This window comes from Mytilus californianus, unplaced genomic scaffold, assembly GCF_021869535.1.
Source record: "Mytilus californianus isolate M0D057914Y unplaced genomic scaffold, xbMytCali1.0.p SCAF_5, whole genome shotgun sequence".
NCBI classification, from domain to species: domain Eukaryota; kingdom Metazoa; phylum Mollusca; class Bivalvia; order Mytilida; family Mytilidae; genus Mytilus; species Mytilus californianus.
The window spans coordinates 60,385,933-60,407,440 of NW_026262701.1; the positions used below are offsets into that span (position 1 = coordinate 60,385,933).

Sequence of the window (21,508 nt, forward strand, 5' to 3'; positions counted from 1 at the left end):
TATAAAGGGCAATAACTCCTTAAGGGGTCAACTGACCATTTTGGTCAAGTTGACTTATTTGTAGATCTTACTTTGCTGAACATTATTGCCGTTTACAGTTTATCTCTATCTATAATAATATTCAAGATAATAACCAAAAACGGCAAAATGTCCTTAAAATTACCAATTCAGGGGCAGCAACCCAACAACGGGTTGTCCGATTCATCTGAAAATTTGAGGGCAGATAGATCTTGACCTGATAAACAATTTTATTTCATGTCAGATTTGATCTTAATGCTTTGGTTTCAGAGATATAAGCCAAAATCTACATTTTACCCCTATGTTCTATTTTTAGCCATGGCGGCCATCTTGGTTGGTTGGCCGGGTCACCGGACACATTTTTTTAACTAGATACCCCAATAATGATTGTGGCCAAGTAGTTTCAGAGGAGAAGATTTTTGTAAAAGTTAACGACGACGGACGACGGACGCCAAGTGATGAGAAAAGCTCTTTTGGCCCTTTGAGCCAGGTGAGCTAAAAATTGTCTCGATTCAAATGGTAATCGTATATACAAACCACTGCAACAGCGTCTGATGATAGGATCTCTTGTTTTGGCAGAACTGCAAAATACCCAACATTTATTGAAAGGTATACCAGCATGACTAACGGCAAAGCTATACATATAGCCCTTGGTATGTTTCTAAAAGATGAATAAAGAACATCTAAAAGTCACAAGTAATTATCAATATAAAAAAATCAAGACAAAATTTGAGATTTGACAAATATTGGTAATGCTGCTTTAAAGTCGGTTTGGAAAATTGTTAGAAAATATAGATTACCTCAACTACATATTCCCGATTAAAACGGTTTGTATAAAAAAAGAATAACAACAGCGCCATTAGGCGAGTACTGCAATAGTAAGCAATACACATGAGTAGAACGCAACAGAACAAAGGAAAAGATGAATAATTTATCTTGCTAATGGAACTGCAATAAAAAATAGTTTTACACCAAGAAAAAATAGACTTTCATATATTTCCATTGACTGGTTTATAAATAAATCTGATGCAGAATGATAAAAAAAATTAAGAAGTTGAAATTTCTAAAGAAAAACTACATTTGTGAGTTGAACTATCATAAATAAAGTGATAAAATTCCTCATGTTATTAATATTATCTCACTTTTTTGGATTCTTTAACTCTTCAGTGACAAAGTTTAAATTGTTCCTGTTAAAAGTAAATGAAAAGGCAACTTTATATGTACAATACTTATTTACCATCTTCGGGTACATATATATTATATAGTGAAATATTTTGTGTTACATATATCTGCTTGTGAATTAATTGAAATAGAAGCAATAATCAAATGACAATTATGTTTCTACATTGACATAATGATGCCATTAAATGTAGTTGGATATCCTCCATTAATCATGTTTTACCATGAAATAAGATTCAATTGCTGAAAGAACACCCTCCTAAATATTTTGTAGCTATCGGCTTAGTAATTACATGTAGCACTTCTGTGTTGACATGAATTTTCATTGATATGGTCATAATTCTAAATTAACTGTAACAAAACTTTGAATTTTTCGAAATAATAAGGATTTTCTACCCCAGGAATAGATTAAATTAGATGTATTTGGCAAAATTTTTAGGTATTTTGGGTGCTCAATTCTCGTAAATTTCGTACTTTATTCGGCCTTTTAAATTTTTTTGATTCAAGCGTCACTGATAAGTCTTTTTTAGTCGAAACGCGCGTCTGGCGTACAAAATTTCAATCCTGGTATCTATGATGAGTTTATTTGCATTAATCTAATATTATGGTGGTTTATTATTGTTAGAATGCTTCTTAATACGATATTATATATAAACAAGTGGTACTTAATCGAAATATTTACTTTGTAATACTTGAATGGATTTTGAAATCAAGTTTTACATAAATTTACATTATAAATAAGCAAGCTCACCATCCGTCATAGGCCCAGAGCCCGTTGTAAAAAGAAAGCACCAACATAGCTGTGTCTGTACTTGTCCCTTCAAAACCACTGGCAAGGGTTTCTGTATCTCCTGTATTTAAATGTTAGAGGAAATCACTTTGTTTTTCACAAATGTTTCAATATGACATACAATTTCCCTAATTTTGTTTGTTATATCTTTATCATTTTGCATAAAAAACATATTCTAATTGGCAAAAATTGGCATATTCATAAGAGTTTTTATTTTCTTAACTAGAACTTTAACATTTGACAACAATCTACCTCTCAAATTGAAATTTAGCAAAATATTGTTTAGTCACAAAAATGAGAATAGCATCCAATGTTTGTGACGTCAGTTACCAAACAGCACGTGTGGATGCACTGTTTTGATATACTACTAAAAAAATTTGAATGCTTTAGATTCTGAAATTGCGAGTTGTGTATTGCATTTGTCTATTTTGTAAAAACAAACAAAAAATGGATTGCCTGTGTCTGAAACTCTATTTCTCAAGCCACCCCACTTTTTGATCCTGAACGTTCATAACCCTCACCTTGAGAAAGACTGTAACAACCACCAGCAACGATGATAACAGCAGCAATTAATTTCACGGCCATCATAAACACTTGAATTTTTTCAGCAAACTTGATACTCATGCAGTTTATAAAGCAAAGTATAACTAGAAAAGAAAATGTATCTTGTAATATAAGGAAAGTTAACTCTAATATAAAATGACATATTGCACTTCGGCGTCTTATTATACATATTTCATGGTTAATAAAAAATGAATATAGAAAAATGTTTGATATGAAAAAAGAAATTGAATTATACATTTTAATATAAGACAGCAACTTGAAAACACAAAACCTATAGAAAGAGAGAATAAAAGAAGTTCAAAATCCTTCTGTAAGATAGAATTAAGTGTCGAACTATTTAAGGAGAACGCAATTCATGTGTGAGACTTTTCTTTAAATGAAGATAGTTTTATAATTTTATCTTATAATAACAACGATTACAAATACAGAATATTTCTTAATTGATTCAAAACTATTTAAAGCTGCATTATAAGGGAGATAACTCAGGTAATTTGGACTTTATAAAAGAACGTTCATTATTTCGTTAAATAGCAAGAAAAAAAGATCGATGACCTCATTTTTTCTTTATTTTTTCTTTGTATTTTCTGAAGGCATTTTAAAGAAGCTATCGAATCACATATTACTTCAATATTCTGGACAATTATCAAGCACGTGCACAGTATTTGATTGAATATGTCCATTCTTACTTTAATCTACGATTAAACAAACAAATGTCTAGGATTATATACGATAATAATATTTCAACTATAACGTTTTGATCATTGATTACAAAAAATTCTAACGCATATTGTACATGCAGAGGTAATACAATTATGGTATTTCTGGTTATTTTCAATATTTATAAAATAAACTTACACATTGAAATGGCAGTGACGAGTTTTGTCAAATAAAGTGGTGGCATACAATCCGGATAAAAAGGTTGTGTAACATATGTACCAAGAGTAAAACACATTCCAGCAAACATAGTTGTTCGGATGATAAAAATGCATATCCAATCAAATAAAAACGCTGGAATACGTCCGAACAAATTACGTCGTTTCTTATTTTTACAGAATGCTTCCATAAAGTAAGCGTGCTCTGCACCTGATAGAGGAATTGTTGACCCCAACTCGGCATAAGTCAGTGCTCCTAGAATAAACAATGTACGACACAAAACATTAAGTCTACAAAATATATCTTGAAACCTACAGCTTTTATTTAAAGTCGTATTATATATAATAATTCAAAAATCTATCTGTACTACTTCAAAGTCTATAACCATTATCACAACAACAACAAATCTAACAGACGTCACTTAACAGTTCAGTATTACACACGTTTAATATAAAAAAAAAATAATAAGGGGATTAGCTGCAGTTTAGTCACAATGATGATTTATACTGTATGTCATGGGACAAGTGAAATTAAAGGGTGCACTGACGAAAAAGTGCCCCTAAAACACTGACCGAATGTGTATCTATCATCAAAACAAACGACACAAAAACATGACAGAAGTATAAATAATAAATAACCTTGTGACAATATGAATATTAAAGCAACGACAACAAAAATCTTACCGAACATAGACAATATTCCACAAGCAAGCCAAATCACCATACTCATTCCCACTGAACCTGCTCCGTACAGAACTCCCCTAGGAGATACAAATATACCAGAACCTGTAATTACAAATTGTATATACTTCAATAAATACCATTTAGTGTTTTTGATATTCAAGATTTTTTTTTATTTCAAATGAACATTGGTAGCCAATGCATATTCATGATAAAGAAACAAAAACTTTTACTGCAATATTAAAAAATAATGAGATAGGCTTAGTAACAGAAGAAAAGATCTTCCCACGCATATAAGTGATAATAGGAAATGATTTTATTATTATTATGATAAATATTACTGTAATAAGATCTACTTTTGATGTAGATGACTAATACTCGAAATAGCATTTATTTATTTCTCTTTGATATGCTTGAAAGATTCAAAAACAAATAACAAATGTCAACATTACAAAAAAGCAATTCTTAATAAAATATTATAAACAAATTGTGTTTTAGATATTCTATAGGCAATGGGAAAAAAATCTAAAATATAGCAAAAACGTAATAATATTTTGTTGATGTTGACAATTTACGCAGTCATACAGACAATTTCAAAATATTTATGTAAAATTGTCCCATTGCTGCTGCTGATTGTGTCAACCTGTATTTCAAGCTCCCCTGTTCATGGTCATAAGAGCGATTGCCACCACTTCGTGTGCGACATCCGTAGTAATGTTTTTCACTTTCATTAAATGATAAATGAGACTTAACTTACAAGAAATTTTCAAAATTTATTTTAATTAGAATTTCAGCGTTTTTATTTGCACGCGTGACCCCTAGATGATCTTATACAATCTAAACTTGCATTTTTGATGAATTGAGTTCCAAGATTGCTGGAACTGTGGAATAAGTTAAAACAAAATCATATCTAAAACATCTTAACAGATTCTTTTTGAAAATGTTTCACATGTTGGATTAACGTTTTGGATGAATAACGATGATATGGTCCTACATAAAGTTTTAGATGTGGATGCCAATCTGAATTTCAGGATGGACTCGGCACTATATGAACCTAAGGGAAATATATGTAGTTTCCTCTAGAAGACAGTAAAACTATTATCCCCTGTTGATAATAGTTTTATATTTGACATTTTCGAAATACAAAATGTACATATAAACAGCTTGTTTTTTTAAACTGGTGCACTGACTGACGAGACACTTTTGCGTAGAATATGATATGATGGTTTTCATATTTTTTCTATGTTTTATTTCCATCTGAAATCCAAGATGTCCGTTATCTCGTAATATGTATGAAGCAAATGAGAATTATATATATTCGGTAGTTGCCAGAGTAATATCGTACATAACAGGTGATATTATTGATAATATTGAATACATAGAATTTTTAGGAAAATGCACGATAGAATACATAATTAACCTGTTTTATATACATTTAATAATACAAAATGCAGTTGAACGATTAAATGTCACCTCAAGCGTAAATAAAGAGAGAAGAGGTCTTGTGTTTTCTCAAACAACAGTCTATGAAATGCTTCTTGAACAAACTTTCTTGTATTTCCTAGACTTTAATTCATCTTATATACTAGTGCGTGTAGCTTTCATTACAAAGAGGGATAAAAGGACATTTTATCCATTAGGAATATAACTAATCAAAATACATATTCCTCCTAGAATAACTGTATGCATGGTCATATTTATTTACTATTACCCAAAATGAATTTCAAAAAGATTAAGTAAAATCGTACCTATCATAGTGCCTGATATTATAGCTGTCCCGCTGATAAGACCCAGACTTCTCTCCATTTTGACACCAGTATCCGTTTTATCGCTATCAAGGCTTGCATTTTGGTCAGTATCATTATCATCAACAGCAAACTGATCATACTTGTACTTTTCTGTTCTGTTTCCGTTGCGGATCTCATTGTTTGTTTTACCATTTTTAGCATCATACGGCATGATTTTTCAGTTTCTGCAGTTGACTTCGGGAAAGAATATTCTGCAGTAAAATGATATCATTCAAAATAAATATCTAACATTTCATCCATGAGACCTTAAAAGAGATAAACGAAAATAATATCTATTATAGATATATCATTACTTTAATCGAACCAAAAAGAAACAGTTAATTCGATGGAGGAATAGATATTTCCTTCAACAAACCAAGTAAAATGAACAACAGCCAATCATTATTCCAATAAAAGAACATACCTTGTCAGTTTAAACGAAAATAACAGCAAACACACCTTCTATTTGGAATATATATTCGCTAACGCTCGTACGTTATCATGAAGAAAGGGATTATATATCATTCTCCTGCATATACTTAAACGTTTAATGTATTCAATTTAACAACGAAACTTAGTTCCATCAGATTGATACAGTGAACACACCTCAAAAAATATCTACCTGTATACTTTAACCTTGCACTATCCTAAATCATTTGTTTATGTACAACGAATAGCATAAACTCCAAGAAGAATGAGCCGAGGTGATTTAAGGTCAAGTTATTTAAGGACAATAACCCCATAAGGATTTATTTTCTTGTAGATCTATAGTCTTGATGTTTACAATCTCTCTCTCTCTCTCTCTCTCTCTCTCTCTCTCTCTCTCTCTCTCTCAAAGTTTTCAAGATACTAGTAATTGCAAAATCGACAATAATGGGAAACCTTGTCATTTTTAAAGAACAACAACTTTTCAAGATACTAGTAATTGCAAAATAGCCAATTATGGGTAAACCTTGTCATTTTTAAAGAACAATAACTTCTGCAATGAGTGACCTTTCGCTTTCGTTTATGTTCACTTATATGAAGAACTAATTCAACTGCTCATTTTTAGTTGTTGCAGTTTCTCTCCGACTATTATAATTTTGAAGAAAATAGCAAGAAAAAAAAGCACACACACAACAAAAAATGGGTATACTGTTATTGAATTGCAATATGGGTGAATTGTCGATTTCATTCATGTGGAGTTATTTGTATATCTTATTTTGCTGATAATGTTTGCTGCTTACAGTTTTTTCTCTATGTACTTAGTCTATTGTTTTTGCAAAAAGCTTAAAAAAGGATGAAAAAAAAGTTAGCCAAAGAGGCGTGATCAACAATGGTTATTTACAGACAATAACTCGATTGACGATTTATCCTATGTTGACTTATTTGAAGATCTTGTCTTGCTTTTCTTTTTTATTTAAAGTTCACTCTGTCTGTAATAATTTTCAAGATGATAATCAAAAACTGCTGAATTTTCGAACTTTCGGGGGTAATAACTCCATAATTGGATTGTCATTTTTTTTTCTTCTGAAAATTTCAGAGTAGGTATTTCTTGACATGTTGAACATATTTACATATGTCAGTTTTGCTTTAACTTCTTTTGTTTTTGAGATATAAACTGAATAACTGCGGTTTATACCTTTGGTGTACTTTTAGCTTTGGTGGACTTTTTTTATTATTCGGGATCAAAAAGAAGATTGTTGGTAGAGAGCATACCATACAACATCAGTGCCAAGTTTCAAAACATTTGGCTTTGTGGTTTCAGGAGAGGATTTTTAAACAAAAGTTTACGGACGGATGAGTAATAATATAAGATTATACATGAACCTAAAGGGTTGGGTGAGTTAAAAGATAATAACATTATCATTTTCCTTTTATTTCAAGTCAGTATTCAATAAATTTAAAGCTATCTTCACACATTTCATTTAAAAAGTACAACATCATATTTTCTTTTTGTTCATAGAATTGTGTTCCCTATACCATCCTTACAAACTATAATAAGTCTGCTCAAATTGTAGCTTTCTATTCTAACATCGGACTCGGACTTCTTTTAAACTGAGTTTTACTGTGTGTTTTGCTGTGTGTTTTTTTTTATTCCACATTGGCCAGAGGTATAGGGGAAGGGATGAGATCGCACAAAACATGTTTAACCCCGCCGCATTTATGTGCCTGTCCCAAATCAGGAACCTCTAGCCTTTGTGTATTTTAAAATTTTGTTTGATTTTTATGTTTCGGAGTTTAGCGTGGCGTCCATTTCGCTGAACTAGTATACATTATTGTTTAGAAGCTAGATGAATCCCTCCTCCAGTTGCTGGATTTTCTCTCTGCATTGAAGACCCATTGTAGGCCTTGGGCTGTTTTCAGCTGTTTGGTCGGGTTGTTGTCTCTTTGACTAATTCCCCTTTCCCATTCCCTATTCTATTAAAACAGTAACATGTCAGTCACATATATAAGCCAAAAATATCAAACGCTTGAGAGCATGAAAACCAAAAGGTCTAAACAGAACTTTCAAACCTCCACTGTGACACAAATCAGACTAACTATTCATAATACCTTACATGCAGAATTTTACTTCTTAAATAAGATTTGCAACAAACTAAAATATAACAAATGTCTCGTACAAATAAAATTGAGAATGGAAATGGGGAATATGTCAAAGAGACAACAACCCGACCAAAGAGCAGATAACAGCCGAAGGCCACCAATGGGTCTTCAATGGAGCGAGAAAATCCCGCACCCGGAGGTGGGCCTCAGCTGGCCCCTAAATAAAAAAATCGTGTTGAAAGAATTTTTGTGAATTTTTGTGAAAACTAAAATGAATGATTTTTCATGAATAAATGGAAACACAGGATAAACATCAAAGTGTAGGCAACACAGAAAAAAAGCTCCCAAAAAAGAATCTAGTGGTCATTCGACACCTGCCTGAACAATATGTGCAGCACTAAATTGTCCAGTACAGAAATGTGGTGGTTTAAAATATAAACCATCGAAGATCATAGCACCAAATTCCCTAAAGAAAAAGAAAAAAAAAACAATATTTAAATTTGAATTCAGAAAAAAGCATGTGTTGTCTATTAAAGTTGTAAACTCCACATTTTCAGAGGCCCGTTCCGAATTATAGATGTCCCTAGTTTTTCCAAAAATCTTTAAAAGGAAAATAAATACAATAAGTATGAATGCTAATTCAGAAACTGTATATTGAGCTAGATATTCTTAGTATCTAAATATCTATCTTTCTCAAGTTTCGGTGATCTCATGGTAACGTGCTGGTTCTATAGCGCCAAGAGTTCATGGGTTTGATTCCCAACTAGTTCAAACCAACGACTTTAAAATTTGCATTTGCTACGTGTGCTTGAAGCACGCTGCATTTGGGAGTACGAGCTGTATAAGTTGTAATAGGGTAATTTATCTTTCTGCTGGTTAATAAATTGTGAGCTAGCTTGCACGTAAAACACTCGATATAGCGTGTCAGGGCATACTCATATATCATTAACACGATATCGTTCTGAAATTTCATGTGATATTTGCCATTGGACGTTAGGCAGTCTACCATCATTTATAGTTAAGAAACCCCATTTTCAACAGGGTTTAATGCTTTAAATTTTTGAGTGTTCCATTTGAAGTTTAATTGCAACCCTCACCCCCAACCCAACCCTCCCCCGGGCTACTCTAATGTGTATATCAAATAAATTCAGAGTAACAAAAAGGTTAATTGATTGCAATATTAATTCACGGCATGCATTTCGTCATTTTGGAAGAATCGAAAATGTCATTCATCTAACGTAATGACATTAACTATCAATCTCACGTCGTAGAAAATGGCTATTTCTGAATATAAAAATGTAAAAATTTAAAGGAGGGGGTATGTTAAGCACCATTATTTTAATGACCATTAATTTTGACCTTCCTTTCTACACACTATTTCAATATCTACTAAATTATGATTTAAAAGCACAAGTTATAGTCGGTTTGATTTCTATAAATCTTCAGAAAATAATTCTTAAAAATTCATTTTTACAAATAACCTTTTTTTTCTTGATGTATGTTAATGTATGATATATACGAACTCTGACTATAAATATCATAATTTTTGGCCAATAATAAAAAAAGTTACCCATTAGGTCTCTAGGCTACTTCTATTTTTTTTATGAATAGTGTAACAGCCTTAAATTCAAAACATCAACATTAGACATGTGCTTTAAACTTGTTAAACCAGTTATAAAAAAAATATATGGTGGTCATTTTTCATGACATGTATAGTATCCTTTGATATTTAAATGAGTTAAGTCACATGGTACAATGAAACAAACATTCAAAGCACATGTCTAATGTTTTTGTTTTGAATGGAAGGCTGTTACACTATTCATACTTACTCCATCAAGTATTTTATATAAAAAAAATAGAAGTAACATAGAGACCTAATGGGTAACTTTTTTGATTATTGGCCCAAAATTATTATATTCATAGTCAGAGTTCGTATATATCATACATTAACATACATCAAGAAAAAAAATGTTTATTTGTAAAAATGAATATTTAAGAATTATTTTCTGAAGATTTATAGAAGTCAAATGGACTATAGTCAATATTGAATTCATTTTCACAATTTAGGTAGTTGTTAAAGAAAATCTAAAGCTTAAATCAGCAAACAACCCGTAGAATATTTTCATTATTCGTTTCACGTCTATTTAAACTTTGTGGCATAAGGAAAAAGTATATAAATAATGCAAAAATAGACCAAATTTACATAATAATACTATAAAAGATCAACAAACATAACGAGAAATAGGACTTAAATCAGGTCCATTATTCCGGTTCATATGTTCAACTCGCCTATGATCAACGTATATAAAACAGCCTTAAGTTGACAGGGTGTGTATATGATCATTCAAATAAAAATATAAGGAAAAGACAATGGTACACAATAATCTAAAATTTTAAAATTGTAATACATGAAAATTACCACTTGATGCTCTTGCAATCCCTGAACAAAATCGTCGTGTTTTTATTGATTTTTATTCTATGAAACTTCGATTTTAAAATCAGCGTGTGAGTTTTTTTCTCTCTCTCCAAAAACAGAAAACAAGATGTAGTGTGCTTATGCATACCCCCGCTCCTGCATTTGAGTGAAAGGAAATACGTATGTCAAATAATTAATAATGACAACAGAAAGTAAATATGCCCATAGTAAGCATAAAAGTTAAAGTGGATTGGTATGGCTGTCGATGACACAACCGTCACCAGAGTCCATATACACTATACAATGATAAATATGTACAGGTTTGTTTGTTCTAAATATAACTTCACTTAATTTTAGAAAATAGTTTTGAATTCGTTGTGTGTACAAATAAATTATCCATATTTAAATCCAGAAAAACATATATAACTGAAAGTTTCAAACTGTGACAAAAATTAAAAAAAACTTGTATGCGTTATTCAGGTATCAAGGTAAAACGTACGTACCATTTTTACTGCATGCGATGCATGTTAATGGATTCAACAATTGTAAGGACCGCCCATGCAAGAGCCGAGAGTTGGAGCAGCCAAGAAGGATAAAATCTTTAGGAGCTGTATGACCAAAATAATATAATAGACAAAATCATCACAGGTCTAGTTTCCCCACGGGATTCAAATCCACCTAAGGGAAGAACAATCATTTGTTACCGACCGCAACGGAATTCGGATGTCATTTAAGTTCCGTTCGGTTCACAAAATGACTACATCAATTGATGTAAATGTACATTAATTTCAATATATCACGAGGAAAATGAAATTAATAATTAAACATAATTTTCGAATAATAAAATGCATTACTTCTTTTGTGAATTAGGAATGGATATGGCAGTAAGATATTGCACATATGTTCAAGATGGAATAATACTTAGATGTGTTTTTGTTATTGATGACGTTGGGTTGCTGTCTAGCTAACATTTCCTTTTACTAATATTCACGTCATGTTGATCATTTTCAATTGTTTGGTTTACGACTGAAAGATTTTATACTGATGATCGGGTTTAAATGTCGTATTAGCTGAGGTTTTAGCTGAGGTTTTAGCTGAGGTTCTTCATTTTTGTTTTAAAGTACTCGTGCAGAAAATGAATGCTAGTGACATCTGATACATGTTAACAAATAATCTACCTGACCACACATTACATTTTTTTCTTCATATTTATCCGTAACCACATATAATTATTAGAAGAATACTTGTTCCTTGTAAATTAGCTGAAAGAATAACTTCAATTTACTGTCTAACAAACATGTAGGGAGATTCAAAATTGAATAAAAACCTACATTAATTTGTTGAAATATAAAATACATAAACAAGATACTTACACGAAAGCTAACTTGAAGGTTAAAGTCAATTACAATATACTAAACAACTAAGATTTTAGAGGATAGATATTTATTTATGTAACAGGATTCAATTTGATACAGATATTTATTCAACCTTTGCGTCCTTCAAAACGCAATGAGTTGCATTTTTCGTTTTAGTTGACAATATAATTTCAAAACAATTAAGTTTTCATGTATGTCAATGATAAATAATATAAACTAAATATGCATAAACCTTTCTATATAGACCACGATCGCGAAAATTGAATATTTTCTCTGAATAGTAATGTGAAATCGGATAAATGAAATATTAGCAACAAGAGAAAACACACAATTGATAAAAGAATTCATGGACATTGGAAAATTAAACAAGCGGACCGTTAAACTTCGCAGTGATCAACGCCATATAATTCTGAATGGTATATGCAAGTTAAAAATATTGAAAATAAGACCAAACAAACTTTTTCTTATGTTTCCAGGACAAATTTGTAGAAACATAAATGCTGAACGTAGGCAGTCTTTCTATATATTTTATTTCCAATGACAAGTTTAATAGTAGAACTTAGATAAACGATAACAATTAATTTGCAGATCTTACTGAATTTCTTCAAATACAAAATGCTTCATTATGCTTTATTAGTCCAATATGAAACAAATGAGTGTTAGTAAGGGGATATAACCGAGCCATAATGCGTTTCATGCGTATTGGAGTGTCTAGATAATCTAGTCCTTACTGTGGTTATTTACATACCTAACTTTTTTGTTTAAAAAGATAAACGCAAGCGGATTTTTGCAAAAGCATCTAGAATACCTTTTCTATATAAGTGTGCTTTGAATTTGTGAAACAACTCTTTTGAAATTAATCATTTTTATCACATTTTTATGATTTAAATCAAAGAACGGCATTTTTTGCTGTATATTTATCCGATTTAAAAAAATTTCATCGTTGATTTTTTCATAAAAATTGCCACAAATAATCTTCATACATAATCAAGCCAAAAGTCATTTTCAAAAAAGAGGGGTCCATGAACTCGTTTTCAAGTTAAATCGGTCTGAATGAGAAAAATCACTCGAAAATGCAACCTTTCCCGATATATCAATTGAGGTACAATAACGTTTTGCCAATTTTAGCAGTTACCAGTTCCGGTTTTGGTAATTTAGGTATTTCCATAATGGTAAATGATAAACCAAATCGGTAAGTTGGTTTACCTAAGTATAAATACGGCGGAGAATTCAAATAAGTCTTCAGCACGATTTTACCCTGGGCAAGTAACCCTCGCTAATTCCAGGCGATTTTAATACAAGTAAATAAATACCAGTTACCAGACCAAGTAGTAGCTAGGCAGACGACATATTACCATGTCCGAGGACACTAGGTCCGTAAAATGTGGGTTTGTTAATTCCTACAAGTTACACCTAGAAAACCACTTCGTAAGTTAAACTTTATAACGAATCTTTTGTTATTGAGTTTTACCATTTGCCGATTGCTAAATTACAATTAGTAAACTTTCTGGTTATATTTTTCCGCTGTCCATTTTCTTTATTTACGAAAGAAGGTCGATAAAATGTCTATTTATTGGATTTGAACACTGTTAAGTTATCTAAAATGTATATGTATTGTGGATATTTAATGCATATTAAAGTTAATATAAGTTGATTTTATTTCACGAGTCTGTTATTCATTCAAACATCAATACGGAGAGTTACCATACAAAACCACAAACTTTCACGGGCCAAAAACCTATACCCTAATCTACCCTTTATATCCGAGTTATTACCTTACCAGTGGAACCAACCATACCAGGGTGTATACAAAATTCCAGAGAACCACGCTACCAAAGGAAGAGTTACTGGATGTAAACTTTTGATCCCTATGTATGACTGACATTATAAAAACATATTCTTCTAGCATTACACTAAGGCTCGACCGCTCGGTTTTCGTTACAACACATTAGCGATGTTTTGAGCTTATTTTTGACAAATGTAAACCAAACTGACTTCTAATAGCTAAACATTATTTCACAATTCCGCTTTTATAAATGTTTGAAACAAAAAAATCGTATTTTGATTTTTGTCGACTTCGTAGCTAATAATCCTTTAAAACATTTTACATTATAATATTCTATTACAAATACAATTCAGTGTTATGCTAGTTTCAGTAGAAGACAAATTCTTATCAACACAGCCAGGAAGTTTAATGAAAGCATTAAATATAAATACTGTTAGTTACTACATATTTCAAGTAAAATTTTAGAAAGGCAGACATGTTTGACTTATCCTATGAATATCAAACGAGTTTTGTTTAAGGATAACCAATTTTTAAAATATTTTATTATGTCATTTATTTCTTAAAAAAAGAACTAAATGAATAGTAACTAAAATTTTAGAAGCATGCAAAATTGTACGACTATGTCGATTATAGTGTTTTATTGAAGAAACGTAAAACCTTCATGTCGATACATGTAAGAAACTAAAAGATTACATCAAATTTAGCCTCACTTTTTACGAAGAAATATAGCTAATGTACCCTTAAACGAGACAAATACTCCAACATTTTCTCAACCGAATAAATGAAGTTCTAGATATTGATATATAATGTGTGTTTGCTTCAAAACAGTTTGAATAAATAAGAGTTATTATAGCTTTTCTTTTGTTCACACTGATATGGTGGTGTTTAAATTCATCGTCTCATGAAGTATACGCGGAGGCTGAATTAAGTCGTTTTTCCAATTAGATTTCCTTGATTAATTTATCCAAGTTGGAAACTGCAGAAATCTTTTGTTATGTCTTATTCTAGACATATACTTTCATTTCGAGAACAATGGACACATTCACACACGGCTCTACTTCAAACGTGGCGTGGTTTATTTTGAAATGATCACTTACCCAATATAAACATCATCAATACCAAAAGACCTGCACATGTGTAGTAGTTGATTCGATATCAAAAGCCCCTTTCCCCCAAACAAACAAAAAAACACAGAAAAGTACTAACAAAAAGACATGCCTAGTATGAATATTTGGGACTGTACAGAAATCTAAAATATTCAACTGAATATAGAATTTTACATCCAAAAGTGCATCCAAAATACATTTGCTATTAGCAGTTAAGAAAGTTTATGCCCGTAAGAGGAGGTGCTTAATACGAGAAAAAATCGGCAAATTCGTTCCATTAGAAATATACTTGTTAATTACATGTATTTCTTTCTATTACGATTATTGAAGGTAGTGTATTCTTAGTTAAGTAGAGTGGTAGTATGTCACTGTCCTTTGTATTGTAACTTTAATTGTAAAAGTTTTTAAAGTATTCAAACAAATTACGGAAATGTCTTCGAGTTGTATTCCCCTTTGCTTATTGTCGATGTAAATGTAATTGAAAGTTTTTGTTTTATGAGTTTCAAGAACATATTGTGGAATGATTCATTGAGCTCGTGGATATTAATGGTTTTGAGAGAATACGTTGCTTTCTAGATTTATAATTCACATAGATCGGAACTCTCATAGCGAAGTTTTATTCGTCGTTTTTTTTATTATTCACGCAGTGACATTCTTTTTTAAGACTTGTATATTGAACTCGGGTGGGGTTGATTGGGAGTCTTCTTCCTAAAAGTATGCACATACGTGTCGCTTGTATGGGGAACTTTTTTTGGAATGTCAAATATGTCAATGGGGTGCAATTTCACACCGGTAATAAAAATAGGCAGAAATTAAAAAGGGTAAAAAATGTTCAACTTCTGTTAAGATGATTGTAAAAAATGTGTACTCTGATCTTTGTATCTAATAATATGAATGATTCCCTGTGGTTAACATCTAATTAAGATATCACATATTGCATATTTGCCCTAATGATAGGAAATGTATAAATGTATTTTGACTTTCCTATAAAATATATATATGGGTAGGGATTTTCGCAAAAATCCATATGTGAATGGGAGGGGTGGTGTTTCTTAAAACCCAGCCGGACGTCTGTATCCAAAGTATTTGAGAACAACCGTGATATTGAATCGTTATGTTTGGTTCTCTTTGTTTTATTAGTTATTTTTGCTTTACTAAAGTATTTATTTTTTATGAAAACATTATGTGTAATTCATCGTCATTAAAAAAGTATGACTTTCAACATTTTTAAGACTTTTGAATACATAAATGGGGAATCACATGCAAATCTATAATAGGTATAGACTTTTACAAACGTAATCATGCCATAGTCTTATATTCACACTTACTGTATATGATTGTGTTTATACTTCCTCTCAATATATTATATTTACTATAGACACTTTCTACATACTTATATATACTACACAATGCTACCGAATTTTGACATATAAACACAAGGAAATGTGGGTTTTGGCAGTCAATAATTAGAACATACTGAAAATTATTCTATAAATTAAAGTGCAGTCAATACCACAAAATAATGACGTGTCATATAAATAAATAGGTAAAATCCAATATTTTTTAAAAGTTCTAATCAACTGGAAAATAATAATCTCCGAGTTTCGGAATTCGATTAGGGCTCTTGTTAATTTTGATAAAATGATGTCTATATCTGGCTACATAAAATCATTATGTCATTTCGAAAGGGTGCAGTAACGGTATTATGCTGAAACTGAGAGATAAGTATATGTTGTCCCAACACGATATCTCATTGCTTCCGCAAGATAACATTTATCTAATGTCAACACAATGATTCATGGAAAACACTGCATGAGATGTTATTTGTTTACATGAGTATCTCAGAAGAGCAGTACATTATAAGGAAATAAGTATAATTTTAAAGATTTTAACCAAATGTCGTATCGGATTTTCTATTTAAAGAACAAAAACTGCATCATAAACTTATACATGTATCAGGTCACATAGATATGTAATTGCCCCACTTTTAGTCTTTACTGCAGTGCATTCATAAAAACTACACATGCGAATAATTATTTACAACAGAAATTTAACCACTTCTTGAATTTCAACATAATATTTTGGTTTAATAGTGTGTATTTAAATATTTGGGGTCATTAGCAAATTAGGTTATTAGAACATCACTACTAAAATTAGAAATGCAAAATAAATATTTAACATAAAATTATCTTAACATAGTTCGTTCATGGATATGAGGAATGAGCAGAACTACATCAAATATTTCGATCATTACAAACTTTTTTTTCTTTTTTTGATTTCTTTCAAATTTATTCATGCCGGGGTCTTTTAAAGGTAGCTATACGGAATGGGTTTGCTAATTGCTGAAAGCCATACCGTGTTCTATAGATGTTAACATACTATAGTATCTGATGGACAGTTGTCTCATTGGCAATCATATATAGTATCTCCTTATTTTTACATACAAATGTGTAGCTCTATTGGAAATTCTCCATTTTTCCATTCAAAAAATGTTTGTCAAAAGACGGTGATAGATATTATATGCTAAATGATTAAACATAATAGTCAGAAAAGACAATTTTCGTTCTTTAAAAAAAGAAAAATTATATATAAAGGATTTGAATTAGATGAGGGGGGATGACTCCAGTCGCTACATTGCGGTGTCAATCAAATATGAAAAACTTCAATTTCAAAAGAATCGCAAGAGGTCAATCATTGTAATTTGAGTTTTGTGAGGAAAATAAAAAAATTGGACTTTTTTACACTCTACACTACTATTCCTTCTTCGAACTTGAAATAGATCATATATCTTCTAATTAAACAATGGAATGTCCCAATAAAATGATATCTTTATATTCTTGTCTTGTGTCGGGAAAAAAAACCATTTTTAAAGAACAAAACTGATTCAAATAAACATATATCCCGACGCAAAACTTATCAGAATGCAGGACTTTTTATCAACGACATAATTGTTTGATTTGGTTTGCTGATAATATAAACTATAGTCGAAAACAATAACTACGGATGTCTTAAAATCATTCTTTACAAATTCATATAATTTAAAAGTAAAAAATGTTATTTTTTTAAAATAGATCATGGAATAAATTGACTGTTTTCTTTTTAATCCCGTCTATGACCGATATACAATAGTTCAATAGTTCAATCAATACTTTGCTGTCAATAATGTCTATTACATGCAGAATAATCAAGTTAATTGTTGATAACAATGGTTTGGATATAATGAAAAGACAAAAATGAAGGAAAAAACATTCTAATATTTTTTTTTTTCACATTGACAAAGACCAGTGATCCTATCCTTAATATTAAATAAGATATTCTGTGTTGTCCGACTCGGAGGCTGACATATACATACACATGTACATAAAAATTACAATTGTATGAAATTAGATAAACAAATTAGTATCATTAATGTACCCATTACAAATGTGTCTTTTAATAAGCAAGATTAAGTAATTTACGAAGTTTCTAAAATTAATTTTTCTGACAATATTCATATCATTGATCAAATTACATACTCGATTTAATATGTTATGATCTTCACTGGACATTAGCCAAATAAATTGTGATTGAATGTACCATATTTCGGATTTGATTTCTCCAGGATTTGAGTCTAGCTATATGGGAGTTATTACTAACAATATACGATGTGTGCTATGTGGTTATGCATATGTCAAAGTAAATAAGAAACTAAAGGGAGAATCAAAACTCATTAATCGAAGAGAGGTAAAAGATGGAAAAAAAACGACGAAAATACGTCGAAAAAGACAAACATCAGTCTACAAAACACCACATAACAAACTAAAGACTAAGTATTTCAAAACCCCAACAAAATCCGGTAGATATGCTCCGGAAGCACATTGATTTAGAAATGCAACACAACAGTAAGCCCACTGAATATTTCCTGGCGATCTTACATGTATCCGCTCTTGTATCTTTTCCCACAACATGAACATCATTCGTAAAACCTTTGAAAAGTTCTATTGTTCTGTTTATTGTGTGTCTTTTTTTACTGGCAACTATTACAAAGTCCATAAAATACTGCACAAAAAGAAATGTATTTTAAAAGTAAGTCTGATGCACCTACGTTCTGTATCAGTGCATTTGGGAGGATCATTGACTTATTATGGTAACGTATGTTTCATAGTTGTGGTACACATTATTATGGTAGAGTATTTTCATAGTTTGTGGTAAACACGAATAAAGAAACAAAATTACAATTTTTATTGAGAACAAAACTTCCGATTAGGAAGTTTAGGGAACATTCAACAGGTGATAAACGAAAATTTTTCAAGTTTAATGTGATATATTAAATATTATCTCCCACTGAATGGAATTTTAAGAGTCACTTGCTGGGCTCTTTTGACAAGCATTTAAAAGGCGGCACTACAATATCCATTTTAAGTAAAATGAACTTTTGTGATGAAAAACATTTTTTTCTAAATTTTATTCAATCTTATAAGTATTGACTCATAAATTTGGTGTTGAACCCTTTAGACCCTAATCAAACAGCAATAAGGCAACTCTCCAGATATGCAATATACGTCATTTTGACTAACACATGGTTATATATAAAGGCAGAAAGTGTATTGCGTGTTATTAGCGAGGAAGCATCTTAGCATTATACAAAGTAAGTTTTAATTGATCAGAATTTGATCTTACTAAGAGGAGACATGTTTTTTAAGGAGTCTACACTTTCAATACAATATATTATTTAGATGCGAAAGATCGCTTTACGTATATAACGTAAACAAATTTCATTATTTGGGTGGACGAAAGTTTGAAATGAGATAATATTAGAATCCAAATTATTGATTTTTTTAAATAATTTTAAATTTCAAGTACGATTTTTTTTTTTATCTTTGAAACATGAACATCTATATAGAGGTATGAACAACTAATATACTTTAAAAGGCACTAAATCATTTATTAGCTTTTAAATGAATTTTTAAACAATTATGAACTTCGTGTTGTTCGGACTACAATCGACTAAAATATATATCCTTTGATAGTTCTGCTTTTTTTTTTCATTTTGTGTTCCACTTACGTATCATGCTCCGAAATGATTTATTTACATTCTTTTTAAACATTAAGCCTTAAGCGTGCTTGATGATACACATGACGGGAACAGTCTACTCCACTTTGATAGGCATTTACTACAATATTACACCTTTCGTTGTAGATTTTTTTTTTTTATGGCTATTTTTTTTCTCTCACTTTATTTTCGGTACACCCTGTCTTTGGTCTGATCAAATCTCTCACAGATTTGTTGACCATGCATAGAGAACTCATATCACATCTTCCATTTTTTTTAAATAGAAATTATATTAGTCAAGTTATTTATATTTTTGTTGAATCATTTTTACACTATTCTTTTAACAGATGAAAATAAGTGAAATATTGCTATCTGGAATATGTCTATGTGTTGTGACAGAATCACAAGCATATCTCTTAACCGATACAATACAAGATCCTTCAAACTCTCCAGTGCATACTCATGACATTCAAAACAATGTCGACATCCCGCTGGGAAATGTAAAGGTTATACCAGTTAAAACTGGTGATATGATCGACAGCAGTATTGACCAAAACCCATCTAAGATAATTGGGGATGGTGTCAGCACTGGTGTAGGAACGATAGATAATATTGGATTCTCGGATGAAAACGAAGGTAAGTATTGTCTACATAAAGATTATACTTAAATTAAATTTATTTTCCTTTTGATACTACTTGCTGCCCATATTACACCAATTTACCTTCACTTACACGGAAAACTACAAGACATAAATTAAACTATGCTGTTCATAAGTAGTACGATTGCCATCTATTTTCGTTCATCGTAAATTCATAATCATTTCATGTTTCGTGTTTTTCCTGTTCAACGTACTCATTGATGTCCGACGCCGTTTTTAATTATATAAATCCCCAGTGTAGAACCCGCTATTCAACTCGTGTATCTCTGTTACTTTATTAAATTCTTTATATATATTTCCAAAAGGGTGAAATACGTGATAATCTGTTTATATTCAATTATATATGTCCCGAAGAAATTGCTACGACAGATCTGTATGAATGATGCTTTGTAGAACCTCTAAAATAGATCATAATTCTTGTTGATGATTAGCATACAAAGAATCCATAGTGTTTCATACGTCATCGTTACTTTTTCTTTCAACCATATGGTTAATCCAATATCACCAGCCAAGTAGTCAGCACTTCTGTGTTCCGATGAATTCTCATTGATATGATAATGATAAAAAATTAAATTTTTACTTAACTTACATTTTTTCGAAATACTAAGGATTTTCTACACCAGGGATAGATTACCTTAGCTGTATTTGACAAAACGTTTTAGAATTTTGGGCCATCAATGCTGAACTTTGTACTTTATTTGGTCATATACTTTTTT

At 30.9% G+C, this 21,508-nt stretch overlaps 2 protein-coding genes across 4 annotated transcripts in view; one reads left to right on the forward strand and one right to left on the reverse strand.

Annotated features, from left to right (window-relative positions):
• The window catches only part of LOC127701156 (b(0,+)-type amino acid transporter 1-like), a 33,634-nt gene extending 17,116 nt beyond the window's left edge, over nucleotides 1-16,518 (reverse strand). Inside the window, exons 1-8 of one of the 2 annotated variants that reach the window (XM_052204973.1) lie at nucleotides 16,430-16,518; nucleotides 5,853-6,103; nucleotides 4,108-4,209; nucleotides 3,407-3,679; nucleotides 2,509-2,634; nucleotides 1,949-2,048; nucleotides 1,161-1,205; nucleotides 556-679 (exon numbers count right to left, since the gene is read on the reverse strand). In XM_052204973.1, coding sequence (XP_052060933.1) covers nucleotides 556-679; nucleotides 1,161-1,205; nucleotides 1,949-2,048; nucleotides 2,509-2,634; nucleotides 3,407-3,679; nucleotides 4,108-4,209; nucleotides 5,853-6,063 — 981 coding nt within the window. In that variant the 5' untranslated portion in view covers nucleotides 6,064-6,103; nucleotides 16,430-16,518. Of the gene's footprint in view, nucleotides 1-555; nucleotides 680-1,160; nucleotides 1,206-1,948; nucleotides 2,049-2,508; nucleotides 2,635-3,406; nucleotides 3,680-4,107; nucleotides 4,210-5,852; nucleotides 6,104-11,336; nucleotides 11,487-16,429 lie in introns of those variants that run through there. The other variant, XM_052204972.1, reaches the window with a different exon arrangement.
• The window catches only part of LOC127701157 (cytoplasmic dynein 1 light intermediate chain 2-like), a 722,868-nt gene that overhangs the window by 430,574 nt on the left and 270,786 nt on the right, over nucleotides 1-21,508 (forward strand). The gene's annotated exons all lie outside the window — the stretch shown is intronic.